This window comes from Necator americanus, chromosome IV, assembly GCF_031761385.1.
Source record: "Necator americanus strain Aroian chromosome IV, whole genome shotgun sequence".
NCBI lineage: Eukaryota > Metazoa > Nematoda > Chromadorea > Rhabditida > Ancylostomatidae > Necator > Necator americanus.
The window spans coordinates 25,252,320-25,279,044 of NC_087374.1; the positions used below are offsets into that span (position 1 = coordinate 25,252,320).

Here is a 26,725-nt window from a genome sequence, read left to right on the forward strand (position 1 = left end):
TTACGGCAATTAGGAAGAAATGGACGGAATCACTCCCCCTATCCGTAGTCTCCCATCCCGTATACGAATACTCCACCTGAAATCTGCACCACCTCAGATTCGTGGGGTAATGCCTTTAAGCTGATCGAAGTGATTTCCCTATATTCCTAATTTATGCACTAACACTCATGGATATAAGCTTTATCTCGAACTTCAAGAGATATGTGGCCAAAAGGCAAACGTGCTCGGAAAGATTTTCGTTCCTATGTCCATGCGTTCTTCTTGGGGAACGGTAAAGAAGGTCCCGGTGGATTCTTCGCGAATGCCTCCGAGACATTATGTGTGCTGTGCATATGCCGGAGGATACGGGAACATATATACTTCGAAAAGGTCATGCTCCAGTCGTTCATGGAGACGCATACAACGGTCTTAAATGCTTTTCTGACCTTAGAGACGCAAAGAACTATACAGTTATAAGGAAATATGTGAAGAAGAAAGGTGTGAGTTGTCGGAATTACCGAATAAATTATAGAACAATGTAGTTAGAAATACATATCATTTTGTGTAGTGTTCTAATAAGAGAGCAGGAGCGAGGTTCGTCTAAATATTACTTTCAGAAAATCCCTTCAGAAAAAGAAAATATCAAACAAACTCTTTTTCTTATAACAGGTCAGACATAAAAAGGTCCTTCAGTCTGGAAATAAATTAGCTCAAAAAAAGTTTTTGGTCTACAGGACCAAGATAATCTTCTTAATCTGTTACTTTTGAAGGCTAGTGTTCTCAGTTTTCAACGAAAATCTTCATATGCGTGGTTTGAAGCTATTAGATACATGGCGCAGAAGAACGGTTCCTCTTATTGTTAATACGAGAGGTGTGTGATTAGATAACCGATCATTCTAGTTTTGTCACAGTGGGGTCATAATTGGAATTAAATCTGCTTGATATCAGCCTTAATGCCTGGTGCAGGTAGGGTTCCAGATGCGCAAATGCTTAGTCAGTACTGACCTTAGAATAGTGAAAGCGCAGAGCTGCACTGTCATAATGAGGAAATCTAGTCTGATATTTACAAACACTAGGTGTCCGTTCTCTCCAAGAGTTCCGTCTTAATTTTATTCTTCGTATTTGGAAGAGAAAAACTATTCCAATTGGTGAAATAACTATGAAGCCACAGTTTTGTTCGCGTGACGGTTCCATCCAGAAAAGTAAAGATCTAAACGAAAGATGACACATATCCTATACGCTCGTAGCTGTTGATGGTATGCCCAGTCATCTGGAGGTATAATAGCTGATTTTACATATACAGTGAAAAGTATCACTAAAGCGCGACAGCGAGAGGGACGAGGACTGCTGCTAAGAACCAAAAGGCAATAGACATTTTTTGACTTCTTAGTTCGTCATCCCTTTTGTGAGACGAGAAGGATCCCGGTTTCGATTACTTTGGCTATTCAGCGTATGATCCATTCCTACTTGTAAATGATACTCATATTCATATTCGCAAATAAAGGAATGCGCTCTGATTGAATCTCCGCCTGCAACCTGATCTTGTAACAAACAAGTGGATATGTTACCAACGAAGAATATGTGATGTTTCTGAATCTGAGCTCAAGTCGATCTGTAAGCAAATCCCTATTCTCAGGCACATTCCGAATTGCGAGGAGATAAGCGCAGAGCTTGCAACAAACACCTTCCCTAATTGAAAGGATCTTCTCCGCTCCGAAAATCGAAAATAAGAATCGTTACCGCAGGAAGCATCCCAGACGCTCCAGGAATGCGCTAGCGATGCGAAGACAACGCCAATCACGATCGCTGGCGTGTCGAGAGTGTCGTCACCATGGAGCTTCTACGGTGTCGGGTAATAACGCTTCTTGTTAATGTGGTCAGGTTTCCATGTTCTACCCCAAAAGCTATAAAATAAGAAGTCCTCTGATTCGTTGTTTGATGGAAATCGGGCTCAAGAGTGCTTAGATTCCTCTGGATGTCGTGATAAGTCTTCTTGAGTGGCATCTCGAGTTTACGTCTTCCTTTTCTATATCTGTATGGACTTTTTACCATGTTTGTATGTGGAAGAATTCTCTCCGACTTGTTGCATAGTTTCCTTAATTAGGCTTCATTTGGTCGCTTTATGTCGTATTGTTTTCTTTTTTATTATCCGCTGTTTTAACAATATCTCGTCTCTCCCGCCAATTATTACTTAAGCTGTGGTGTTGTTCTCATATCCATTTTCTACCGCATTTTAACATGCATTTTAGGCATGCGCCGTTTGGATCTGATCTATCGTTTATCACGTGGTATCGCTTCTGCAGCTCCCAAAACTAGTACAGGAATTGAACACGCTGATGCATTGGCGAAAGCTGGAGGTAACCAGATAATTAGTAAAAATTCGAAAGGAGAATCCTATCTACGTCACCCTTCACCATTATTATTTTGCAGTTTTTGGCAAAGCGCTTTCTTGGCCTGGAAGCGATTTTTTCTTACTTCATGACCTACGATTTTTAGTAATTTAGGTCGAAAAGCCAACTGGAAACTGTACAAAGTGGGCGACTACCTAAACATGAACAATTATTCTTTCTACCAAGCAGAAGTGATTGTTTTAGTTCTTTCCGTATTCATTTCCCCTTGCGATGATTCCGTCCTCACATTCTGTTTTCAGATCACAATGGCTAAACATCGCCTACAACAACCAACAAACAAAAAGCCTGATGTGCTGCCGAAAGTGAAACCTGATCTGGCGCCGAAGCCAAAGCCGCAGTAGAAATAGAATCTAGTCTGTAAAATTGTCTTGTAGGATAAAAACTGAAAGTTTTGTTGCATTCTTCATGTTATAATGGTTCATCCACGCGCCTCTATCTTCGAACTAATCGGTTTTTGCAATTTTAGCCTCATTCAGATGACATCTTAGATTGCACTTGCACCGCTGCACTGAAGTTGAGGAGTTTCTTTGTGGTTTGGGAGGATGGATTCTGTTGTGAGTGCAGCCGTTGTCCAGTCACTCTCATCACTACCCGCAGAAGATGCCTGTCGAAGGTTAGAAGCGCTCAACGCAAGTCTAACAACTCGGTCAAAATTTGAAGATGTCGACCGCAGCGCTCGCGAGGTGCGGATTTTGTTTATTGTTTATGTTTGCTTTCATTTTCTTCCAAGTTTTGTCATCTTATCGCAGCATTAGACACTTGAAATTCTGTGAGTGCTTACACAATGTAGGAGTTTGTTCTGCACATATTGTGGCTAAATTTATGATTCGCCGCCAAAGCGACGATGTTGATCATAGCAACAGTTTGAGAAATGAAAGAATACAACCGTGACACTACAATTTCCCGAGGTTCCCTCACGTCCAAACAAGTTGAACCGTCACACTTGACGATTAGCCTTATCGTATTCCTTACATTCATTAGGTAAAGTGTACAAGCACAAATAAAAGGAATAAAAGAGAATATATCGAGATTTTTGAAAATTGAGCACCTGAATTCAATTTGTAAGACAATCATGCAGAATTATGATGAGGACCTCTAGAGTGGAGTCTATATCGAAAACATCATAATTCGTCCAAGTAAATAACTCAATAGTTACCTAACATTGAAACTTCTGGAATTCTCAAACGCTTTATGGTTTGATTCTCGGTTCTAAAATTTTACGGTGTCTGAAATCTTCGGATAATCGGAGAAGTCAAATTTCTTTCGATCCCGTCAAAAATGTGTTGAGCTCTCCTCTATGAACGGTTTCTATTGCCCCTATCGAACGTAAAAGAAGTTCATGTTTGTTCATTGATTGCTCAGATTGAAAAGTACTAAACCTCCATTCGCTAAGAGAGTTCCGATGTCCGAAAGTATAAACCGAACTACTTATTGCGGAATTGTTTTTTGATCGTAGAGGAAAAAGTCCTGTGATCCAAATAAGTGAGAGTAAATCCACTCCTTTTTGCACTCTACTGCATGTTTTCCTGTAACGATAGAGTGGGATCACCACCTAGTGAGCAATCGAAGCTCACGATTCTGCAGGAATTTTAGGAAACTAAACTACTTCTGTTTTATCTACTTTTGAGTCAGTTGCTCGTGAAGGCGGAGCCCTTAGAATGAAGTCAGAGATAATCTACCTGAAGTAGGTTTCTATGTTGCAGTCGTAGGACAGTTTTCATATTCGGTTTTGGTCTCACTGCTTGTTATGTACTATCGGTTTCTGTTGTTAAAAATTTCGCATTCATATCTTTGGAAGATGTAAGAATACTGTATCAACAGCTGCAAGAAATAGAATTGTTCTTTGTAGTTCATTGTACCCTGTCTTGGCGTAAACGGCTAACTACATTTTGCAGGAAATTGTCAAACTAGTTGAAAATCTCTGTGATCGCTCATCTCTGGTCGCACCAATCCTTGAACTTATTCGGATACTCGGTAAGTTTGTTCTGCAGTCGTTCTAAATTGCTTTCTGGCGTTCTAGTAGCTAACATCACACTGAGATAATATTGCACATGTTTCAATTGCACGCAACTACGTATAAAATTTTAATGCAAGAACTTATCTGGAGCTAATTCTCCATTCTCCATTGCGTATATATATATATATATATATATATATATATATATATAATACATGTTCCAAAAAAGAAAACATGTATTCTCATGTTTTCTTTTTGTTTTTTATTCTTTTTTAGTATGAAATAGTGTATGATTAAGACTGTTTAGTCTTAACAAAGTTCTTCTCCATTGATTTTGTCGTTTTATTTTGCATTTAAAGCGACCCTAAGATTTCGCTTTTTGCTGGTTCGATTTACGCCTCATTTTCCCAAGTAATTTGCACAGTTAGTTGCCTTTATGGTAGCTGTAATGAGAAAATCCTTTTTTCCGCTAGTTTTTGTGTTCTTTTGGTGTCTGTGTGTTTCTGAAGTACTCCATTTTGTAAGAATTCTCTGCACTTCTCCGTTCATGCGTACAGTTAGCGTTTTTCTAAAACGGGTTTTGAGATTGTACTACGACTACGATTACAGAAACGCTAGTCGCGGATAGCTATAGAAGATATGGAAGAGAAATTCGATCTTAAATTGAAGTTCTACAAGGGGTTTAACAGCAAAACGATAAAATTGATGCAAAAGTGTTTTGTTAAGTCTGTCTGATCCTATTCATGAACTATTTCCCTTTAAAAACAAAAAAAAAAAGCTGTGCAACACCAGGAGAAAAAAACTCCAAGAAACTTCTCGCGCTTTATAGAGAGGGACCAGCGCGTGCGTTCACTGCGGTACCCCTTTACATGTTTTGTGTCGGCCATGGTCAAATGTCTGGGACAAAATCCTTTCGAGATAAGGTCGTAGTCGATTAAGGACAGCATACCACGAATCTGAGGTGGTGCGGATTTCAGGTGGTGTCCATATACGGGGTCGTAGATTATGGAGACGGGAGTAGTTTCGCTCATCTCTCCCTGCATCACTGCAAACATCCGCCTCCAGAATGCAGTTTTGTACTACGCCATATATTGCAATGCCCCACCCCTTGCTGCACGTTTTCGCAATTCGTCAAAAACCAATTTGGACTTCCCTTGATAGGCAGTAAGGGAGCTACGCATGGCGTACGCAAGGGTGGCGCACTGCAATATAAGGAATCGTACAAAACAACATTCAGGAGTCGACTGCTTGCACTGATTCAGGGAGAGATGAGCGGAAGCGCCTTCTTCTCCATAATCTACGACCCCATATGCGGATACTCCATCTGACATCCTTATCACCCCAGATTCGTGGTATGCTACCTTTAAACCATTTGGTAATTTTGCCTGGTAGTTTTCACCTCCACGAAATTGAGGTTGGCATTTCGTACCAACTAAGTCGCAAGATTAGGCATTGGCAGATGATGGTAAATGTCTAGAGGCTGACCAGATGTGATCTGTCCTCGTTATTCCTACTTTGACATGCATGTTAATTCAATAATTACATGTCTTATCTGTCTGTCGCAGCAGATTGACCTAAATGTTAGGGTATGCTATATGCATACATCTGTCACTCTAAAGTAGAAATAGATCATGGCGACGATTTCTGCATAAGAACGACAGTATCGAGTACTTACGCTAAGAAGGCGATGATGCAGACTAAGAAGTACAGTAAAACTGTCATAGAATTCTCCAGGTCGAGCCTTTTTGATAACATTTGAACTTAGAGCTTGAATTTAAAGTTTGCGGGCGCTATGAAACATTTTGCTGAGGCGAGTGTAGCACAAAAGAATGGTGAGAATTTGTAAGAAGTCTGTAGTCTTTGTCGATTGTTCGGGACCGCCAAAGGCTAACGAAGCATTTCATTATCAATGAATTGGCACAAGATTTGTCTGCAATGACAAAGACACCAACTTGGTAAATCGGTTGGCACCCTTCACGAATCACAATGGATCAATGTTGCTAGATTATGAATAGAAATGTGCAGTGGTAAAAAGAAAAGCGTTTGGTTGTCAGTGCGTTAAAGAAGACTGTATTGTTGACAAACGAAAGGTTTTTGATTTGCTCTAGATATGTGTGTAAATAAACATGAACAAAATGAACGGTCTGGCTTCCGAATTGGCATAGTGTTGTAAGGTTACTAAGCTAAATGAACGAAACCTAGAAATACTTGATTCTGAGTCCCCTGAAGGTAGTGTCCTCCTCCATCCTCTAAGCTATGCTTCAGAAGTATGAAAGATTCCTTAGCAGGAAAATGTCAGCATTGTCAATAACGCTAGGAAGTGATGTTTGAATTTCCCGTGTTGCACTAAAGTGGAACTTTAAGTTCTACCCGGTACAACATTTTAATACCATTTCTAGGCCAAACCATGTATGATTGAATGTGCTTTTTTTCCCTGCAGCCAATTTTTACATTTCAGCTCGTGACAAAACTTTACTCGATGTACTATTAGTGGAGTCGGTTCGTCTTTTTATTTTGCGATCAAGCGGGCTTACCGATATATCCTCTTCAGTCATTAGAGGTTGGTCGTGTTTTAATTATCGTTCCCTTTTTAACCCTTTATCCTATTCTATCCTTTTACTATCCTTTTACTTCTTAATGATTAGATTTATCAGATGTCCTTGAAGCTGATAAGTGCCTGGTTAACACCCTGTTCAATTCACCTCAGATGCGGCAAACATTCGAGTGAGTTTGTTCTCCTATGTTCCATCTAAGACTCATTCACTGTGAACCGAGACGTTTGCTCGAAATGGAATAATAGACAATGCAAGATCATGCATTTCTTTGATTCAGTTTGTCTGTGGTTCAGTTGTTTTTTCTTAGGACTCAGGCTCCAGCACTGTTATTAGATCGAATTTCTGCTTTCGCAATGGCGGACTATTCTGGTAAATACGAATGGTTGAATGAAATACCTGAAGATTCTCGGAATACTGTTTGGTTGCTTGATTTGCGCATTGCTTTTTTGGTTTCGGCACATTCATCTGAAATCCAAGTGAGTTATAATGTTGTTGCTACTTTTTTTTGATCAGCAGTTCGAAGTTGAAAATTTCCATTTAGTCGAAGTGGGGTACGGCCCCTCTAGCGCTCACTACGTTTCTTGATATCATTCGCCAGTATACTTCCGCTGCTGCTGAAGTGGAGTGTTTTGAGCCTGAAGAAGCTTCAAGGCGTTTGGGAGAATATATTGATCGTGCTGCAGAGGCAGCTAAAACTCTTTTCAATATTACTTACAAACGGTCCGATGATATTGATGAGGTTTGAGTTTTTATTAAAGGAGGATTTAGGTTTCTATTTGGCTCTTGTAAACTTCCTGGTTACCTTTTGCTTCAGGAATATGTGGATAAAATCACCGAAGCAGTCGCTGCTCTCATCAAAGCTAAACCACCATCGCCTGTGATGGAGCAACATGCTGTGAATCTTTTGGCAACATTAAAGCTTAATACAAGTCTGCTGTGCCCCAAGGTCGGTCTTTCCAAATCTTCCTTATTTTGTGCATTGTTTAGTTTGTGTATCTTTGTGAAAGGCATCCCACGAATCTGGGGTGGTGCAGGTTTCACGTGGGTTATGCCTACATGGGTCGTAGATTATGGGAAGGAAGATGATTCCGTCCATTTCTTCCTAATTGCCTTAAAAAACGGTCCGAAAGATGCGGCTTCGTTCTGGGACGCTATTTTCTACGACGGGTTTGACTGGAGCGCGCCAGCCTTGTCCAGTTGCCGTATCTTTCGGGCCGCTTTTCACGGCAATTAGGAAGAAATGGATGGAGTCAACCTCCTCTCTATAATATACTATGCCGTATATGAATACTCCACCTGAAACCCGTACCATCCCAGAATCTGAGGTGATGCCTTTTAGAAACGTTAGTTTTTCTTCTTCTCTCTTTCTTTTTTTCTGTTTTTCTTCACTTATTGCTGTTTCTCACATAAAGAGGTTAGAGGTTCCGGTCTTGAGATTCTGAGCAGTTTAAAATACGCAAACGAGTGTACAGTAGGGAAAATCTTGCCGTATTTAGTTCTTATAGGTAATTAATTATTACTATTGCTTCATAGTTCTAGAACAGTGGCTCACCTTCTTAATCATGTTTTGATGTTAGTTCTTGTGAACATGAAAATCTTTTTTTAGATGTGCTATTCAGGATTCATTTCTTGTTTATGCACCTGCCTTACTTCTTTATTACCCGTCTTTGCATTTGCTTGTTTTTTTTCTGTTTCTCTTTCTCTTGCACCAGAACTTGCAATCAACTTTTGTATCTTAATTTTGTTTAATTTCTACTACTTGTATCGCTCACTTGCTTTCTTAGTTCCTGTTTTCATTGCTGATGCTAATCATTTGTTTTGTCGCTATTTATTTTGGATTATTCGTTTTGTCTAAGCTTATGACTTAGTGCATACAAGCACTTAGCAAAAGGCACGACAGTAACACATAAACTAGGGGTGGGGACTAACTTTAAAAGAAGACAAAACATGCTGTAAGGCATCAACAACATCAGTAGAATTTGTAGACGAAACACGAAACTGTAAAACAAGGGAAAAATTCTGTGAGTAGAAAAACAGACCAAAGGAAAACCAGGCGCAAACGCATAACATTAAAACCTCGTTGGATCTTCTAATTTAGATAGAAGTCAAGGACCAGCACATAGTATTTTGAAAACTGTTAATTTCAGATGAAAACTACAGACAGTCACACAGAGCAGTACGACCTTTACGACATGTCCTTTGCTCAAGCTCTTCTTGATGCAATGGAGAGAAAGCTTGATGACGTAAGAATTCGATGCTAATTGAATTTGCGCATGCCCACGTAAAGAGCATTCATTTCTTATCTTTTTTTTGTAACGCCCACTTTATCCTATCACCAACATTCTGGAGATTGCTTTCTTTAGCTCGTTCTTCTCAGTTTCAAACCTTTATTCCATATCCTTACGTGAAACCAATATTCTAGAACAACAACTCCGACTCAGATTTATTGAGCACATATTTTGGCTCGGCGCTGAAATTGTGCACTGCCTGTAAGGAGGCTCGTCGATATTGCAGGCTGAAGGTGGGAAAATTTAAGGAGTCCTTTAGAAATAATGCTTAATGTGTATCTCTGTAATTCACAGATATTGCCTCCGCTAGTTGCGGCAGATGTTGTTCGGCGTCCCGATGAAGGCGAAACACTCAGAAACAAGGTTATTCGGGTAATGATGAGTCCTGCCTTCTCGAAGGATCTTGCTTCGGAATTCATGTTTGTTCTGTGCAAGCGATCAGGTCTGTCTTACAATTGGATTTTTCTCTAATAGCATTGACTCTTGCATTGAATGCTCTCTTTAAGTAAATCGCCTGATAAAATACACTGGCCTTGGACATTCCGCGGGTTTACTAGCTAATTCTGGTTTACTCGGCCAAATCAATGCTCCAAAAAGTGCTTCTGATAGTGAAGACTCTGAGACTGAGGACTACAGAGCAGTGGAGAATAGGTTAGCTCAATTCTGTATATGGCATTGTGAGGTGACCGCGCATCCACTTTTGCTGTAAGACATATTTTCTAATTTGCTCCTAAATTCTTAGTACCGTAGTGCGCATATTTTGTTTCTGTGTGGTATGCTTACTTGCTCTTTTGAAGATGAAGTACTGGTATGTGTATATTGTTGCATGATAAGATTTTCTTGAGGATAAATCCGGTGACCGGCTGCTTGCGGCCTGAAACATCAGGACCCTCTCCTTTGGATGGAATGAGCGAAGAGCAAAAGGAGTATGAAGCGATGAAGCTAGTTAATGCTATGAATAAACTTATGAAGACAGGTCGGATAAACGAATTATTGCTTTATTTTATATTATTCTAATAAATCTCGAAGAAAATAACTTTCCAGAAATTAAAGGAAGGGTTTTGTCGCGTCCGCCTTTCAAACTGGCTTTCTAACTTTGCAAATTTTTTGCAGGTGTAGTAAAGCCCGGAACTATCGGTGAAGACGGCCGTCCAAGAGAGGTTGGCCATGTGCTCGAACTTCTTAAAGATGTCTCCGATGGAGAACATCACTCCGATAGCGAATAAAATCTAGTCCTCAATTATGGAACTGATAATCACTAGAAGACGAATATTGAACGGAAGAAACATAAGCGAGCGTTGAGTAGTTGTTTATCTGAAGGACCGTCGCCTAAGGGACGATCATATCGTTGAACTTGAGAGTCCTTCTTACTCTGCTTTTTTGACGGTCCTCTAACATAAATTATTATTTTCTCTGTTCTCCCGTTCGAGCCTCAGTAATATCTGTGTCAAATTTGAGCTGTAACAAATCTTGCGCTGGCTGAAGCGCTCTTTCTTGATGGAATAGAAATGTTTGTACGAGCTTTTCATAATTGCTTTATAAAGTTACTTATGTTATATTTATCATACTCGCTACAATTTGGCCGCTGCTGTTTTTTTTTTTGATAGTTTTGATGTTTGATAACAATCTTTATGTTTTTATAAGATCGTCAAGTGTAGTTGTTCAATTTCGATGACATTTCTGCTCTCTATCATTTGTCGTGATCTCTTCTTTACATATTGTAAATAGCATTGCTCTAATTTTATTTCCATGAATATTTTATAATAATAAAAACTTACTATTTCGTTTAGTCAGATGCAAAAGGGAAGGATGAATGCGAAGGCCAACAGACAAGAATAATTGAAGCGATCCAGTACAACACTTTTTTTATCGGCAGCTTTAAGATGCAGAAATGAAAAATGGCTGAGAAAAATCACTTTTATGGAATGGGCACCAACGAATAATTGTTCTTTGACAGTGATCCCATGAACGGTGACGTGGGCTAGAATAAAAACATGGGATCGACTGACGATGGAACGGTGAGCGAAGAGGTTACTTATAGAAATGCAGAGCTAATACACAATGGAACGTTTCCAGCTGAAACTCCCGTTTAACAACCGCGGACGACGTGCACACAGGACGCAGGCAAGAGGTACGCGTTTGTTGCGCAAATGCAGCGATGAACTACATTCACAGTTGATATGTACATGTAAGCAGCACTTTAGGCTATAACTAATGTAAGATCGTCGGTCTTTTTAAGCCGGGTGGGGTTGATTTCGATGGAGTGTGAATGACCGCCACATCGGGGTAAGGGCGAATCTGAATATATGAGTTGAGTAAGAGGAAAAAGAAACAGAAAAAGAGAGTATTGATTTAAAAAGTCCTCCAAGGGAATAAATTGATTCATAGATACTCACGTGCTGAGCAAGTTCGTGCTCACTATGTGACCGGCGCACTTTATTCTTCTTCCTCATGACCGTGTGGAAGATAGGAGACTTAAAAGTGCAAAAAATACCAAACAAATATCAGGAGACGATGAAAGGAAATAAATGAGCTGAAGGAAGACGATGAAAAAGAGGAGTACCTGTTCGTCTTGGTAGGCAGTGTTTCCAGTCTGTGCTCTTTTACCGCACGCTGATGACGAAGTTCGAGTCGATCCACTACTGCTTGCAGGAGACACAGCGCGAACGGATGGTATGTCATCGTCTGAGAACGCAGAAAGCATAAATAAGTAATATATAGTCGGATCAAAACGACATGAAGCACGGTGCATTTGCGTACGCGCTCGAAACGGAGCAGTGGAAGCAGCAGTTGGAACTGAGGTGAAATGCAGCGATGGGTGGTGCCAGCAAGGGTTTCAGTAAGCTCCTAACCGCTACGCTCCACAGCACCGCCTCGAGAGAAGCCGCGTACGCAATTGCACCGTGCTTCATGTCGTTTTGGCCCTACTAAAAGTAGGGTCAATAACAGGTGCATGAAATTCACCTCTTTCGAAGAGTGTCATGTTATTGCACTGTTGAGTACCCTCCTGTTTAAACTCGACGACCACAGGCTCATAAGAGAGCAGAATATAGATTTTTGGACCGAACAGTAGACCAAGAAGCACCGAAGAACAACCCAATAACTCTAGTACCACAACCGTTTCCTAAATGAGAACATTTCTCACATGATTGTGGGGTTTTAGATCAGAATAGTTTTTTTCTTCTTACTTTGAATTCGCTAGGAACAATAAAGTAAACTAAGATCCAACAGAGCCAAATGAATGTGCAGAGCAGTGACGATACGAACAACCACTTAGTTTCCTAAATAGTCTTTTTATGTGCACAAAAATTCTAGAAAGTAAGTTTGCTGTCGGACAAATACAGTTAGTGTAAGTAGTATAAACTCACTTTATAGTTTCTCTTGATATTTCTATTCCTGCTGTTGATAAACAACGCAAGAAACAATAAAATAACCACGTAAATATTGGCAAGCACGAACTCCTCTCTGCTCAAGGTGCACACCATCTCCGAGTGTGTGTCTGATACGGCCAGTGTCGACATGAACGGTTCGGCGACCCACCTTAATTGTGAATTGGACGTTTGAACAGATGTAAAGTACAGCTGAAATGATACCTCGTGTTCAGTGCGATTTGTACTCCAATAATGAAGAAAAGCAGCAGCCAATAGTTCCAGAAAGAGATATGTACTGCAGTGCCGAAGCCAAGCGTTTCGGCGTTCCTCAGCTGAGTGGCCTTCGCAATCATCACTCCAAAACACAGTGCATACCCGAAGCCGTGCAACACAACGCGAAGCCGGCACACCTAAACCAGTAAATCCGGAAAAGCGGAACCAGAAAGAGGGAAACACTGGAGACACGTCTACTTACTGCGTCGGTAGCATCGAAGACGAAGAAATAAGCGGTAATGTACAATGAAATTATTCCAATAAGTAGAGAGATTCCAAGCGATTGATTTCCTTTTACAACGCGGAGATACAGTTTCACCAACACTAAACATATCGTAACATAACATCGCTCGAGGCGAAACCCTCTAGAAAAACACTGACTCATTTAAACTCACCAAGAACAAGAACTGCGATAGCCACAATGGTTAAAATGGTAATTAGTGCGAGCAACACGAAATTGTGCGTGTGTTGGCGCCAACGACCCAATGACAAATGCTCGAATATCTTGAAGGAACTCGATCAATAAACGCATAACAATCCCCAAAAAATATAAACAGTCTTTGGACTCGGGACAGTGTTGAGGAAAATTCTCTGTGTTGAGGTGTTCTCGGCAGTTGGTACGTTTGAGAAGCCGTTTGAACGTATCGCAGAAAAAGAGAGTGAAAACCACTTCCTGCAGAGCCAGAAAGCAGTTAAACTGAGAGTTTTCCTTTCTGAGCGTACGGGTGCAAAGAATTGCGCTGTTGGGTAAAGTGATCAGTCTGCTGGTCATAGTCCAATCCATTTCTGTATTTGCAAGAGTCATTTGCTGCGATACGTGCAAATTACACAAGCCGTATTTACCTATTACTGAAAAAGACCCAACATGAAAAATTTCCCTAAACTATGCGTTTAGACTGAACAACACATCGCAGGTCTTTTTGGGATTGATAGGGAAACGAACCGATTGGTATCCAACTTTGTCGGATCCAAAAGCCGGTTGTCTCTTCACATATGATCCAGTGCTCATATCCGCCTCGACGTGATCAGAAGGCAGAACAAATGAGTCAAGTGGACGCTGAAAACCAGAATGAACCTTTCAATTTGTTCGTAATTAAGTGGAAGAGGAGATGGTACTTACTTGGAAGAAATCACCATCAAGGAAACATTTACACATGGGTGGCTGACATTTCGACTCTACAGGACCATTGAAGAAACTGCGGTAGAGTGAGTGCAAGCGTAAACCACCAGACAGGGACCAGTTCCCAATTGTTCGATAAGCGTATTCGTCTAAATGTTCGTCTTGTGGATTATTCGCAAAATTTTCTCCGACCTACCATTTCCGACGTGCAGGAACTCGTAGATGTCAATATCGTCCTCGACATTAGTCTTTTTTAACTGGGCTAAGATCATCTGTCGACCATTCTCATAAAATTCCAAGCACAGACCACTTTGAGTCGGGCACAGTTTCTGGAGTGGACAATTCTTATTGATAATAGATTTAAAATTTTTTAAAATGTCATAAATACTGTCTTGCTGATAATACAGCAAAAATGGTGTCAATAGATGTATCCTTTAGTAGGAACGTACTCTATAGACCGAGTCCATGGCGAAAAGGAACCTCTCTAGGCCTCGCGAGATGTAGCCTGCCTTGGTCATCCTTCCTAAATTTCAGTCATGAACTCTGTCATAGTTGAACTTCTCTCCAGTTCTTTTGAAGCTGAGTTCACCTAGGCTGTCAAGGTTAAGCGTCTCGTCACCAGTACACATTTTCCCATAGGTGAGCTTGCTCTTCTGCGTAAGGGCACATTGCCATCGATCTTCTATGAAAGACCAGAACCAATTCTCAGGAAGCGTTAGCGGCGTTGTCGTCTCCATCCATTCACGGAAGTCGGGGTGGAGGATATCCTGATACATAAAATAGGTGAGTCCTTCGCCTTAACATGTGAAATCACTCTCTCCTACTTTAGGTTGTACAGATACAATCCCTTGGAAGTGTTTTCTGTTCTCCAGGTCATGCAGGTACCAATCATGTGAATCTCCCATCATGACGTGAACAACTCGACGAGTGGAGCGGAGAGTCAGTGAGAGGTAGGCAGCTGCATCCCGAGCTGTTGCGAACACCTAGAAGCTATGTGTTAGTGCTGACTATAAGATAGTTCTCTTCTAGAGCACTTACTATGGTAACATTGGTTGTTGTGCCGATAGGTAGATTATCCACTCGAACTCCTCCAATGTTCACTACTTCGGCTAGACATACTCCACGATCCAATGCTAAACGCTCGAAATTGCGGAAGGCAGCCAGAGATTCTGGGTCCTGCAAGAAGAACATCGATTCAATCCCAAATCGGGTCGTTAGTTAGAAACCATACCTGTTCGCTCAGCGCTACCGTTACAAATTGCCAGTGCATGCGATTAAGGAATCGAAGCAGAGCCAGCGCTTGACTTCTGGCCCCAGGCAGAGCAGTGAAAGCATGACGAGGAGTTGAGTCGGAGTCAGCAGCAACCAGGGCGGCTGCTGCATCACCCGAAGAAAAGTAGCCTTTCAGAGCCTCTTGTGAATCTCCATGCAGAGCGGACACATATCCAAACACCGAGCCCGGAACGATGGTGATGTTTCTGCCGGCCTGATTGAATCGGAAACACTGGGTCTCCGCTCTGACAACTGTTTCAATAGCTTGTTTTCCGGATGAGCACGAGTCCACAAGAAGTGCGCCGAAGTCGAGGTTCTTTAGAAGAACCAAGTCCGGGAATCTTTGTTTGAACGTCCACACCTGGAACACATTGAATCACATTTTAACCGTACATCCGTTGTTCAGGGTAAATTCTAGAAACATCCAGCAGTACCGTATGAACAAACGCCATTGGCAGACTGATGTCCGTCGCCTTCATCGACTGGCACTTTGAGCCACCGTGTAAATCAAACAAACCGATTAAATACATTGGGTAGTGGCGAGGAATCGAGAGGAAGTGTCTCTGAAAGGATGAGTTCTCTGAGTTGCAGACATCGCAATGATGATGTTCGGCGAAATTACCTCTCCATTGACAGTTTGCACATTAGGACATTGACCACAGAACGGACGATAAGGACTGCATATGGATCGCTTTCGTTGATCCACTGGTCTGATTGCTGACATTGTTACGGTAGGCTGAATTCCGGTCGTGAACGACATCAGATGGTAGATGTTAGTCTTTCCTTCGGTGTTGTATAATTCGATTGCTTTCACGGTCATGCCGGACGCGATCAGCACTTTTTCACTACCTGAAAGATTCCTTTTTTTAAAGTTCTCCCTCCCAATGTGTAAGCAAAAATGAGGATTCTAGTCATTCCCTTAGCGAGCTCTTATTGTCCAAGTACAGAAACAAAAAATACAGAAATTACAGGAAGTGTAAATTAGTCTGCACGGAGGGGTACTCTATAGCAATTTAAGATGAGTAAAATAAGGGAGTGAATTCAATGATTTTTAGAGAAATGTTTCTTAGAAATATATCTTCAATCTAAGGGTGTGGAGCAACGGTAAGTGGTTAGGTTGTCCTGCATGGCCTGCGGCTTAAAACGTCTTAGGTCAGCCAATCCGTTCGTTCCACCGATATTCATGAACTGGTACTAGTAATTTGATGAAAAATTTGAAAATTCGCTCTCTAGATGAGTACGGAAAAGACAATGTTCAGAAATGAAATGAAATGAAGAGAAATGGATGACTCGTCTGGGAGGACGAAAACACCGATTTGATACATCAGTTAGTCATTGTAAAGGCCGCATCCACACGTCCATAAACCGTGAACGATTCTAAATTGAATTCAAACATGTTGGAGCGTCCCAAAGGGATTAATCAAATCATGTAGGTAATCTTGATATTGACAGCTGAAGAAGAAAACAAATTGAAGATCATATTTGTTGCGGAGGTAAGTCTGAGCCGAAACGTTAATTTTTCTACGAGAAGGAAGGAATTCGAGGCTAATTATGCAAAAAAAAACATGGAATCCTCAACAAGTTTAAAGGTCATTCCAACTTCACAATTCCTTTTCTGTTCAGCATTTATGTGCAACTGGTTGAAAATCTGAACAATGACTCTGATGTCGCTGAAGATCTATTACCATACCTCTATAGAACCGGAGGCGTTCTCCGGCCATTTCTGACGGATCGTTTATTCCAAATTCGTAGTCGAGATCGAGTAATTCTTGTACGATCAGTGATGTACACTCAGGTGTCGGATGAACACTACAAGGAGTAGATGAGCGTTCTAACTTGGCTATTCTATGAATTCCCGATCGACCCACCAGATCTTCTCCTTTTCTGCGTCACTTCCGATCTTTTGGCCGACAGCTGCAAAAGCATATGTCATTCGAATCACCGCCTCTGTGGTCGTTGACTGTAAATATCGTTCGGCCATTTGATTCTTGTCGACTTCACAGGACTCATCGCTACAGTTGTACACCTGGAGCGTGAAAATAAACCAGTGGACATCAAATTACCGGCCCAAGAGGCAGTAAACCAGTCAATTACCTGCTGCACATAAGATGTAAGAAGCTGGTAACTTTTGTAGTTGTTCTTCAGCACTCGAAGGAAGTAGTCACGGAATTGCGGCAGGTCGATGAATTGCGGTTGGAGCGAGATGATCTGGAATAAGGGGGTTTTGAGTCATAGTATAGTGAAAAGACAGGTAGTTTGACCTCAATCTGAGCTTCACGGTGAAGTATCTTTTCTTGCTCATCATCGTCAAGTGCTTCTCCATCAACTGGTACGGAGATCCAAAGTTTATCCATTTTGTATAGTGATGGGTCGCTGAGAGCAGATTTCAGCTAAAAACAAACCAATATTCGCCGCATAGAAGATATGGAAAAGATAGAAAAGTGAAGAATTGTGTTATTTCAAAACCTCGGCCTTAGGTAGTAAGGAAACAACGATGTCACTATCGCTGTCCTCGAGAGCTTGTGCTAGCTGAGGATGTTCGACGTGCAGTACATCAGATACGAAAATGTCTGCAGTTTCCAGTTGACTCACTACCCTGCAAAGCAGCGTTTGACATAATCATAGTTATTTCAATATTTAGCTATATTGCGACATCGTTATATATTTTACTTCATATTATTATTCTATTTTTTGTTCTATTCATTACTTTCTGGCCAAAAGAAATCGTTTTATGGTGAAATATTGCATATTGTTTGTGTCGGGAGTACGACGTAGTTTTGGGCTCGTCTTAGCCACCCAGTAGCAGTACAACAGAGTTACAGTTTGATCAAAACAAGCTGACTCGTGGTGCAATTGCGTAAGCAATCCTTCGCTAGTTTCGAAGGGACGGCGGAGGTGTTTAAAGTCCTCATCGCGCTACTTAGAGCGCTATCACTTACGCAATTGCGCCAGAATTCAGACTCTTTAAACCGGTTATTAATTATTATTTAAAGCTTTAACCCAAAGGAGGTTGGCCAATGGTCTCAGCGCTCAGGTGTAATTCGTCAGCAGCACAATGAAATTCAACACGAGAATTGCGAATTTTTTAAAATCGTACTGTAGTTGGGAGGGAAGGAATGGCTAGGAACTCACCGCTTCACAGTCTCCACGTTTGATCCATCTTCAACTATCGTGACGAGATTTGATCGAAGTGATGACATCAACCTGGAAACTGTTTGTTGTAGAAAACTGTTACTGTTAAGAGGTGAATATGTTATTACTTTGTGAGTGCTTCAACGTATACTTCCATGGTGGGTGTGGTGGCAATGATGTTTTGCACTTCCATTTCAATCAACGCGTTAGCAGCTTGGCTGGAATAGGCTGCAACTGGCAGTTCGGCTACTGTGAGCATCGTTGCTACCGATGTGGAAGAGCTGTAGTCCTTCGGCGATATCAGACCTTCAATGATTCTTCTTCACATTCCAGATAGGACTTCCTTTGGGATAAAACAATGTATAGTTGGTGTCGAATGTGTTCAAACAAATGAATGCGACGCGCTCTTGATTGGGGAAAGACAGATAGAGCGCGTATTACAGCCAGCGTATCGCGAAACTGAGTAGATGAAGTTGGGAAATTCGTGGAAAAGTATAGAATTCGGGATAAAAATTACGAGTATAACTGTGGCACCGCTTAATTCTCCCTGATCGTTTTGAAAAACGGCGTGAGAAGCAACATTTGTCACTACAAGGTGAGTTGCAACGCTCCGCCTTTGTGACATGACGCGTCTACGAGCGAGCGGTCGAACATCAATGAGGTCTCCACACCAACCTGTTCGAGTAACACCAGTGAATAGATTGCTGAGGCAATTGGAACGTATAGAAGTGGGGGCGTTCTAACGTACCTCGTAGGAATAAACGCTGTTCCCACTCAGTTTTTTTAAAGGGTTGTTAGAGGAAATTGAACGGGTCCAACTATTCAAACAACTATGCAAAAACTAACCCGAGGACTACTGTACTGAGATTATTTGAAGCTATTAAGCTCAAATAAAGGTCTTATAGATGTTAAACGCTGATGCTGTCTCGGTAATTTACACCTCGAACTCTACGCTTTCCCACAGGTTTCCCAACAACGTCAGTTTCGTGATACGCTGCCTTTAAAGGCGTCACTCCACGAAGCTGGGCTGGTACGCGTTTCAGGTGGGTTATGCCTATACGAGGTAGTATATTGTGGAGAAGAGAGTGATTCCGTCCATTTCTTCTTAATTGCCGTGAAAAAGGCCCGAATATGCGGCGTGTGCACAAAGCTGGCTCGCTCCAAGGGAACTAGTTGTAGGAAATAGCGCCCCGGAACGCTCGAAGCCGCATCTTCCGTGTCATTTTTTACTTAATTTAATTAAATTATTAATTAAATTTAATTATTTAATTAGGGAGAAATATAAGGAATCACCCTTCTCTACGTAATCTACGACTTCGTATAGGCATAACCCATCTGAAACCCACACCAATCCAGATTCATGGGTGATGCCTTTAAGCAGAGTAGTGTACGCTGAGGGATCACTATGCTACATCCACAGGAAACCAGCAAATGTTTGCCAGATACTCCTTGACTCGGTGCCTATTTGAATTAAGCTTTCCGTTCTCTTTTTTGCTTTTCTTTTTCTTTTATTGACCTAAATTACTGCTGATACAGGCTTGATTGAACAAAATTAATTTTCTTGTTTTGAATGAGTTTTGTACTTTTACTACACTACCAATTTCTTTCATTGGTGTTCAGAAAGGTAGAGAAGTACAATTGATCGATTGTTTTGAAAACAGTCGCAAACCAATTGACTTTTGTTCTTTATTTTTATCTAATTTCTTGTGTACTACAAATTACTAGGACCCATTTTTAGCTGTGCTCATTGGTTTTCTAATGCAGCCGCCCTTTTGGCTACAAGATCTATTTTAGAGAAAGATTTCTGTGACAGTCTAATTTTGGAAGTAGAGCAACGACCGAAAAAAGTGATCAAAGCGCTTCCTGATAACGAGTCATTCGACCGCAAGACTCTCATTTGTCCACTGACATTAATGTTGAGACTACTCATTTCCAACTAACGTTTTTCATAATGTCTTCTTTTTTCGTATTAAAATGAGGGCACATAAATAATCATTCCCATGAATAGTCATTTCTCAGCATTTCTTTCCGACCCTTCCTTTCCCTGTATGGAATGGAATGAATTACAGTCCGCTCGAGAAGTTTTGATTTATGCTGTAATATGGCGTAAGCAATTACGTACAAGGTGGGACGGTCTTAATCGCTTTTCTTCTTGACCATACACGACCTTTTTTTTCGTAAACGCACGCATTTGGAATATCTGCTCGTGATCTCAATGCTGCACACCGCTACATCTGAGATTTTTTAAACAATAAAAGTAAAGTGAGGAATTAGAAGTAAAAATGAGGTAAAATAAGAGTGAAACAAGTGGAATTTCTGAGCAGGTTGTCCGGGCTCAAAGGATCCTGCTTGCCGCTTACGTTTACGTAATTGCACCGTAAGTCAAGTGGTTTAGAACTCGGTCCGGAAACGCAGGGTTCATCCTGGATTCTAGCCGCTACGCTCCACCGCTTCGAGCGCAGCCGCTTTCTTGACTGCAATGAGCTTCTGGTCCTTTTGACCCGACTATACTGTTTTAACCTTAACCCATTCATATAATATTTCTCAACATCTTCTTCATGGAAGTGCAGGCGGTTCAAAACCGTATGACTTGTGGTGCAACTGCGCAAGCGGTTGTCCATGCATTGAGATCTTCGCTAACTTCAATCGAGACTCTTTTTTTTTGAGGAGCACACTTTGTTGTGTATTCAGAGGAATAAATTTCGTAGAACCCTCGAGACAAACGACTTTTACTTATGAAGCTGAAGGCGTCTGAACTGGAATTCACCAATGCTTGCGCTCGGATGTACCACTAGAAACTCTTCAACTTCCCCTTTGTCGTTGTTGAAGAATTAAGTTTTGAGAACTGTTGGAACACAGATGCGCAGGAAAACTTCTCATTTGTATTGAAGCTTTGTATTGTGCAAACATAAAGTACCGGGAAAAACAGCGTGCTTCATACCCAGTCCGACCGGTAGCAGCGTGACTTGTTTTTTTTTATACTTAAGACCAACATAACAGTTGCGGAGTTTGCATTGAGAATATTATGTTTTGGTGAGACTTTTTTTCCGGAACTGCTGGGTCGGAACTAACTTTTCTAAAGCGCAGATTCTCTGGACTCTAGAGAATCTGCTACAGAAGCGCTTGATTCGTGAATTTTCAGCGGCTTACGTATTGCACCAAAAATTAGAAATAGAAAAAAAGAAATAGAAATTGTTTTGAGAGGATCGGAGTTTGATACGAGGACTCTGGGTAGCATCCCATTTTCACAAGTCTCCTGACCCTAGAGTCTCTCTAATTCAGTCAACGTAATCATTCATGTGTTTCATTTCCTTTCCTTCATTTTCTTTCTACTGTTCCTGAGAGTTTTTACATGTGATCGACAATTGGGACGTTGCAAGACTGAGATGCGATCTTCTGAAAATTGCAACCGTATTGCACACTCTCCGCCCGCCATGCACTCTGAATGCATTCCATTCTAATTCGGATAATGAAATTAGATGGTGGTCAGGACAGAAATGGATACTCACTTAATTTTTTCGAGCTAATGCAGTATGAGCAGGCCGGGATCTCGCAGTAGTACTGGATTCAGCGTGTAACGAAACTGACGTAATGTGGAAAGCTCATGGAAAACACAGAGATCTGAGCACAGATTACGAATACGGGCGTACTCCACTCAGTTTACACTAGTCGCATTGCATTGAAGAATGGCGTGGAAAGCGGCGTTTGTTCCTCCGAAAAGACGTTCCATCCTTGTGCATGCGCCGAGTTCACGTGTGAGCGGTCGAGGATGTTTCCTCATCAGCCCATTAAAGTAAAGCCAATGAGTAGGCTGCTGAGGGGACCGGAACCTGTATAGGCAGTGGCACGTTCTAAGAAACAAACGCCGTATTCCACGCCATTTATCAGGACGATCAAGAGGAGTTAAATAGGACTACGGTGGTTTACGTAATCTACGCCCTGAACTCTATGTTTTCGATCAGGTCTTCACACTACGTCAATTCCGTGATACGCTGCCTTTAAATGCAGTTGGATCGTAATGAACATGGACATTTTGTTGTTTGGATTTTCAACGGACGTTAGTGGATTGAAAATAGCTGTGTTTCACGCAGGTAAATAAATAAATAAATAATAGTGAAGTTAGATAATAGTAGTAGATAGTAGTAGTGGAAGTTCGCTCGTGCATCTCCTGTTCAGCTCTGAGTCAGTCGAGTTATCAGGAGAGAAGTACTTAAATCCTCGAAATAATAGCTGTTAGCTAGCTACTACTTCACTTATGGGTTGTGTTGGCGCAGAAAAATACTTGCGGCGTTGAAAAAGAGTGGATCTTCTCTTGGTGCTGTAGCAGGGGAAGGGTACTGGGTCATCGTTCAAGCGGTATCTCCAGCTTATGGACCCGGGAGAAACTTCCTTTCCGAAGAATTATGTACTGGTTTACTAAGAGGGATTTACTAATACTAAATGAATTCTCTAAATATTTCAAAATGTGCAACATCTTCCTTCTCAGCGTATTCGCCACCTCCTTTTCGAATTCACCGCTGACTAATCACTGACCGAGCAGTTTTGGTCCAGCGCTTTCTGTTCGACATTCTTTCGGTTCGTGATAGCCTACAGAATCCAAAAATCTTAACGATTGTGACAATGCTTCCTGCGCCCGAGAACAAGTGTCTCCTGCGTAAAGGCCTGAAAAGTGCTCTTTTTTCTTCTCGAAATCTAATGGCGAATTAATTTTGGTGGTTACTTACCTAGCTTTGCGTTGTAATTTGCAGGATTCTGGTTCCAGTGTGTTAGTGCCCACTGGATGGCGACTATGTCCTGAACGGTCTCGGGCAGCAACTTTTTACAGTCCTGGTCATGCAATGGAAACGCTCCTCCGATTTGGAACTGGAAGTGGTGTTGGGTGAAAAGTTAATTTCAAAAGAGCTTATTAGCGTGAGAATGTAAAAGAGTGTGGAGGAAAAACCTTACTCTTACTTTAAACCATATCATCAATTTTTAATGTACTCTTTAATTTGTAGTTGTTTCACGTAAGTTTAATGTCAAAGTACAGAAAGAAGAGGAGAACTGCATCTGATTTTAATCTGATTAATTGCATTCAGTCAGAAATTTAAAAGTTATCAGCAATCCAAATCGAAGACAAACTAACGCTATTCCAAAAAGTTACTAAAGTTAGTGTTGATGTAAGAAATTTAGAGACTAAGTCCAGTTCCTTTTCATATCTCTCATTTCTGTGGTAGAACCCAATGTTCAAGCAGTGGCCGACCTTGGCCTTGTCCATGTCTCCTTGGATGATTATTATCCAATCATCAGAAACGAGTTCTCATTAATCAAACGGTTTTATTCGTTTTGTACGAGAATCTCGAACAATGATGCAGATAATGCATCTCCATAAGATGATCCCCTTAGCTTCTTTGGTATTAATGAAACCGAATTGTTTACTCGACTAAAAATGTCCGCGCTTAAGATCGGCGCTATCGTTTTTTTTCTCGTACAAATGATGAGATCCTTATAGAGCACCGAAAGCAAACGAGCGCAAATTCTTCAGCACTTGAAAGGAAAACCGTCAAACAATGAGAAGCGAAATGACGTGCGAGATTTTCGTAAGAACAGAATCAAATCATTCCCTCAGTGAAACAAACGTACACTCTCTTTTCTCACAAAAAGAAGAAGGAACGAAGATTTTTGAAAATTATCGCATTAATCGTGTCTGTTTTCGCTGATATACGTTGACAAATCACAAATAAACAGAAAAAGGGAGTCTCTGGAAAAACGTACGTAAGGAAACGATGTACCAGAAGGAACGTCCCTAAAATATGTATGATGAATAGGATCAATTCAGAGTTATCTCTTTTTTCACTTGGAACTTCGAGGTTGGATTCCGCATTGGCAGAAAAAATCACATGATAATTACACGATTCCGTGGCTTTTGTTGAGTGAATTCTATAGAATCCTCAACAATTCGCAAAAAAGCCACTTCCTGCTGATTTTATGTTGTTGTGTTTTTTCTCTTTTTCTGGTTATTTAGCGTCTCGTTGCTGGATTTGTCATTCGTGTGCCCAATCCAGAAATGATTGAACCACTCGAGTATTGAGAGCTCTCGTCTTCTTAATGAACCCCCCTTGCTGGCTCCCCCCGTATTATTATCATGATTTTAAAGTGCAGGAAACGTGTGCTTGCAAAGAATATTCAAGGACATCTAATGGGACTTTTCTTCTTCGAGTTTACGGTTCCACCCACAGCGTTACATTACAGTTTGTTTCTTTTAATTCCAAAGCAAGCTGGGAGAGAGACGGAGTTTACGAGCAAGTTCGACTAACCAAGGAGGGAAACATTGATTGTTTGGTTTATGGCAACAACAAAATTCTTGATGTTAGAGAAATGCGACATGCGTGTAGCAAAATAAACCATAACGTTCAGTTCCAGAACGTTCCCGAAAGCTCCAAAAAGCTAACAAGAGGCCACGAACTAGTGGTTTGGAACTCTGAGGATTTCTAATCAAGAAAATTTATCAGATTCATTGTAAGAAAGAGAGAAAATTTTTCAAAAAATCAAATTAAAATGAAAAATTTTTCCAATGACTATTCTAGGCTTCTCTACGTTCCTATGCTTAACTGAAGCAAAATTGTTGCCGTATGATTTAGGATTCTTTTCATCTTTCGATCATTTTATTTCTATTCCCTGACCTAACATCTCCTTTCAGCATTGAAAGATATTTAGCAAGTCTGATTCGCTGATTCTTGAAGTAATTTTCAACTTTAAACAAAAGTAGCAGTTTTTAGTTTGCTATCGCTGATAGAAATGATTACGGCAGCTATTCCTAGATTTTTAAGCAATCAAGCATCTAGAAGTGCGACTATAACGACAAAACAACCTCAAGACCGTGCAAATGTGATTTATTACTCCAAATCATTTTCAACCCTGAATGGAGACTCTTTCCGAGAGTTAGGAGGGTTTTCCTTCGAAAGACTTCACTAAATTATCAATAAAAAGGCTATTTTCACTCTGAGACGCTCCGGAAGTGGGTGACGCCTAGATCTTGCCAAGGTTTTGCTAAGTGATCTCTAAAAATCACCTTATTGTTGTCCGGAAGTACTTTGAACGGATCATACACGGAACAGAGCGTATCGGCTGCCTGGGAGCCGATGAACACGGCGCCCACAAGGGCGACGAGTAGAATTCGCCGCATTTATCGCATTTGGAGGTCTGAAACGTCTACACATACAGCGACGAGACGTCGACAACAAACCGGTGCCAAATCAGGAGAGCAACGAAGCAAATGAAAAGGGGACACGCTACGACGGATGCAGTGTCGCATTACGCGATCGGAGAAGTTGGAAAAAAAGGCGAAACCAACTGCAGACGTGTCGTAAAATCAGCTGAAAAAGACACCGACAGAACATTAATTTGGAGGATTATCGGACGATTCAGCTATGTCAAAGAGCAGCGTTCGGAAACGCTTTGGGATTCGGAAGGATAAACGTGAAGGAATGTTTAAATGTGAAAAGGTTTAGCGCTGGGAAGAAGTTTCTCGTAAACAGGCGAAAGAAAAAGTTCGTTGCAATGGTAGTTACAGCGATGATGAACGAGGTGCCAACGAGCTGAAATGGTGATATACAGTCCGTTCCACTGCTGTTTCTGAAGCAAGGTGAAGGACGCCAACATAATCTAAGTGGCTAGCATCTTATCTATTTATTTATTTATTTTTGCTTTTACTCAATAGCGGACAGCAACAACACATGAAAATCTGGGAAATCATGGAAGACAAAATGTAAAAATAAAGAATAGCGGTAACAAACAACTTTCATATGGAAATTTCATGTTCTTTCATAGAAAGGTGGAGCTGCAATAATTTTATCTCATGGGTCACACTTGTGGAACAGTGGTACCGCCGTGAGGAAAAAATAAGGAAAAAGCCAAAATAAAGGGAAAAATCAGCTGATTAACGGTCGTAAATTGAGAGGAAAAAATGAATGAAAAGGAAGAATTGCTGGTTACATAGTACTGGAACATAAATCACCAACAAATATCTCATGCTTTGCTTCTATCAGAACATTTTTTAAAAGTTTAAAATTAGTGGATACCAAACTTGTATTTCATTAGAAGAGTCTAATAGGTAAAAATTCCGATCTGGCTTAATTTACGTGCAATTATGCAACGAGTTGAAGTTTTTCTACTACATTGTGGTCGTAGACAAGAAATTAAACGTTGAGTTATGACTTTACTGCCGTATGCAGACAAATGTCTTCCGAGGTACACTTACTCCTAAGGTTTATCAGATTTCAACTCAAACCTAAACCTATTTCCCTATCAAGATACAATTCCAAGCAGGGCGAAGTGCTAGAAATGCTTTGAAATGACTAAACTCCCAGTAACTCAGACTCATACTGA

At 41.0% G+C, this 26,725-nt stretch overlaps 3 protein-coding genes across 4 annotated transcripts; 2 read left to right on the plus strand and 1 right to left on the minus strand.

Annotated features, from left to right (window-relative positions):
- Positions 1–332: 332 nt before the first annotated feature.
- On the plus strand, positions 333–2,731 carry RB195_002637 (uncharacterized protein; the record flags this gene model as incomplete). Of its 2 annotated transcripts, XM_064199992.1 has the most annotated exons (4): positions 333–477; positions 2,229–2,336; positions 2,484–2,560; positions 2,630–2,731. In XM_064199992.1, the coding sequence occupies 4 exons, from the start codon at positions 333–335 to the stop codon at positions 2,729–2,731; spliced, it is 432 nt and encodes a 143-aa protein (XP_064055873.1). The 2 variants fall into 2 exon arrangements, with proteins under 2 accessions (XP_064055873.1, XP_064055874.1); XM_064199993.1 differs by lacking the exon at positions 333–477 and having other exon boundaries at positions 2,231–2,336.
- Positions 2,732–2,932: 201 nt separating this feature from the next.
- Positions 2,933–10,416, plus strand: RB195_002638 (uncharacterized protein; the record flags this gene model as incomplete). The annotated part of the gene is made up of 13 exons (XM_013441643.2): positions 2,933–3,073; positions 4,286–4,364; positions 6,806–6,907; positions 7,002–7,071; positions 7,210–7,378; positions 7,444–7,641; positions 7,717–7,848; positions 9,050–9,145; positions 9,325–9,423; positions 9,485–9,632; positions 9,697–9,841; positions 10,036–10,166; positions 10,304–10,416. 13 exons carry the CDS (start codon positions 2,933–2,935, stop codon positions 10,414–10,416), a joined length of 1,623 nt encoding a protein of 540 aa, XP_013297097.2.
- Positions 10,417–11,401: 985 nt separating this feature from the next.
- RB195_002639 (uncharacterized protein) lies at positions 11,402–25,523 on the minus strand (the record flags this gene model as incomplete). Its single annotated transcript, XM_064199994.1, has 29 exons — positions 11,402–11,488; positions 11,587–11,664; positions 11,754–11,875; positions 12,155–12,314; positions 12,379–12,471; positions 12,559–12,730; positions 12,784–12,971; positions 13,037–13,158; positions 13,230–13,338; positions 13,778–13,891; positions 13,955–14,103; positions 14,151–14,283; positions 14,404–14,477; positions 14,544–14,721; positions 14,779–14,937; positions 14,993–15,130; positions 15,186–15,587; positions 15,661–15,789; positions 15,849–16,075; positions 16,917–17,035; positions 17,095–17,252; positions 17,321–17,434; positions 17,488–17,616; positions 17,693–17,822; positions 18,359–18,430; positions 18,487–18,664; positions 22,892–23,020; positions 23,083–23,221; positions 25,410–25,523. 29 exons carry the CDS (start codon positions 25,521–25,523, stop codon positions 11,402–11,404), a joined length of 4,116 nt encoding a protein of 1,371 aa, XP_064055875.1.
- Between the last annotated feature and the right edge of the window lie 1,202 nt (positions 25,524–26,725).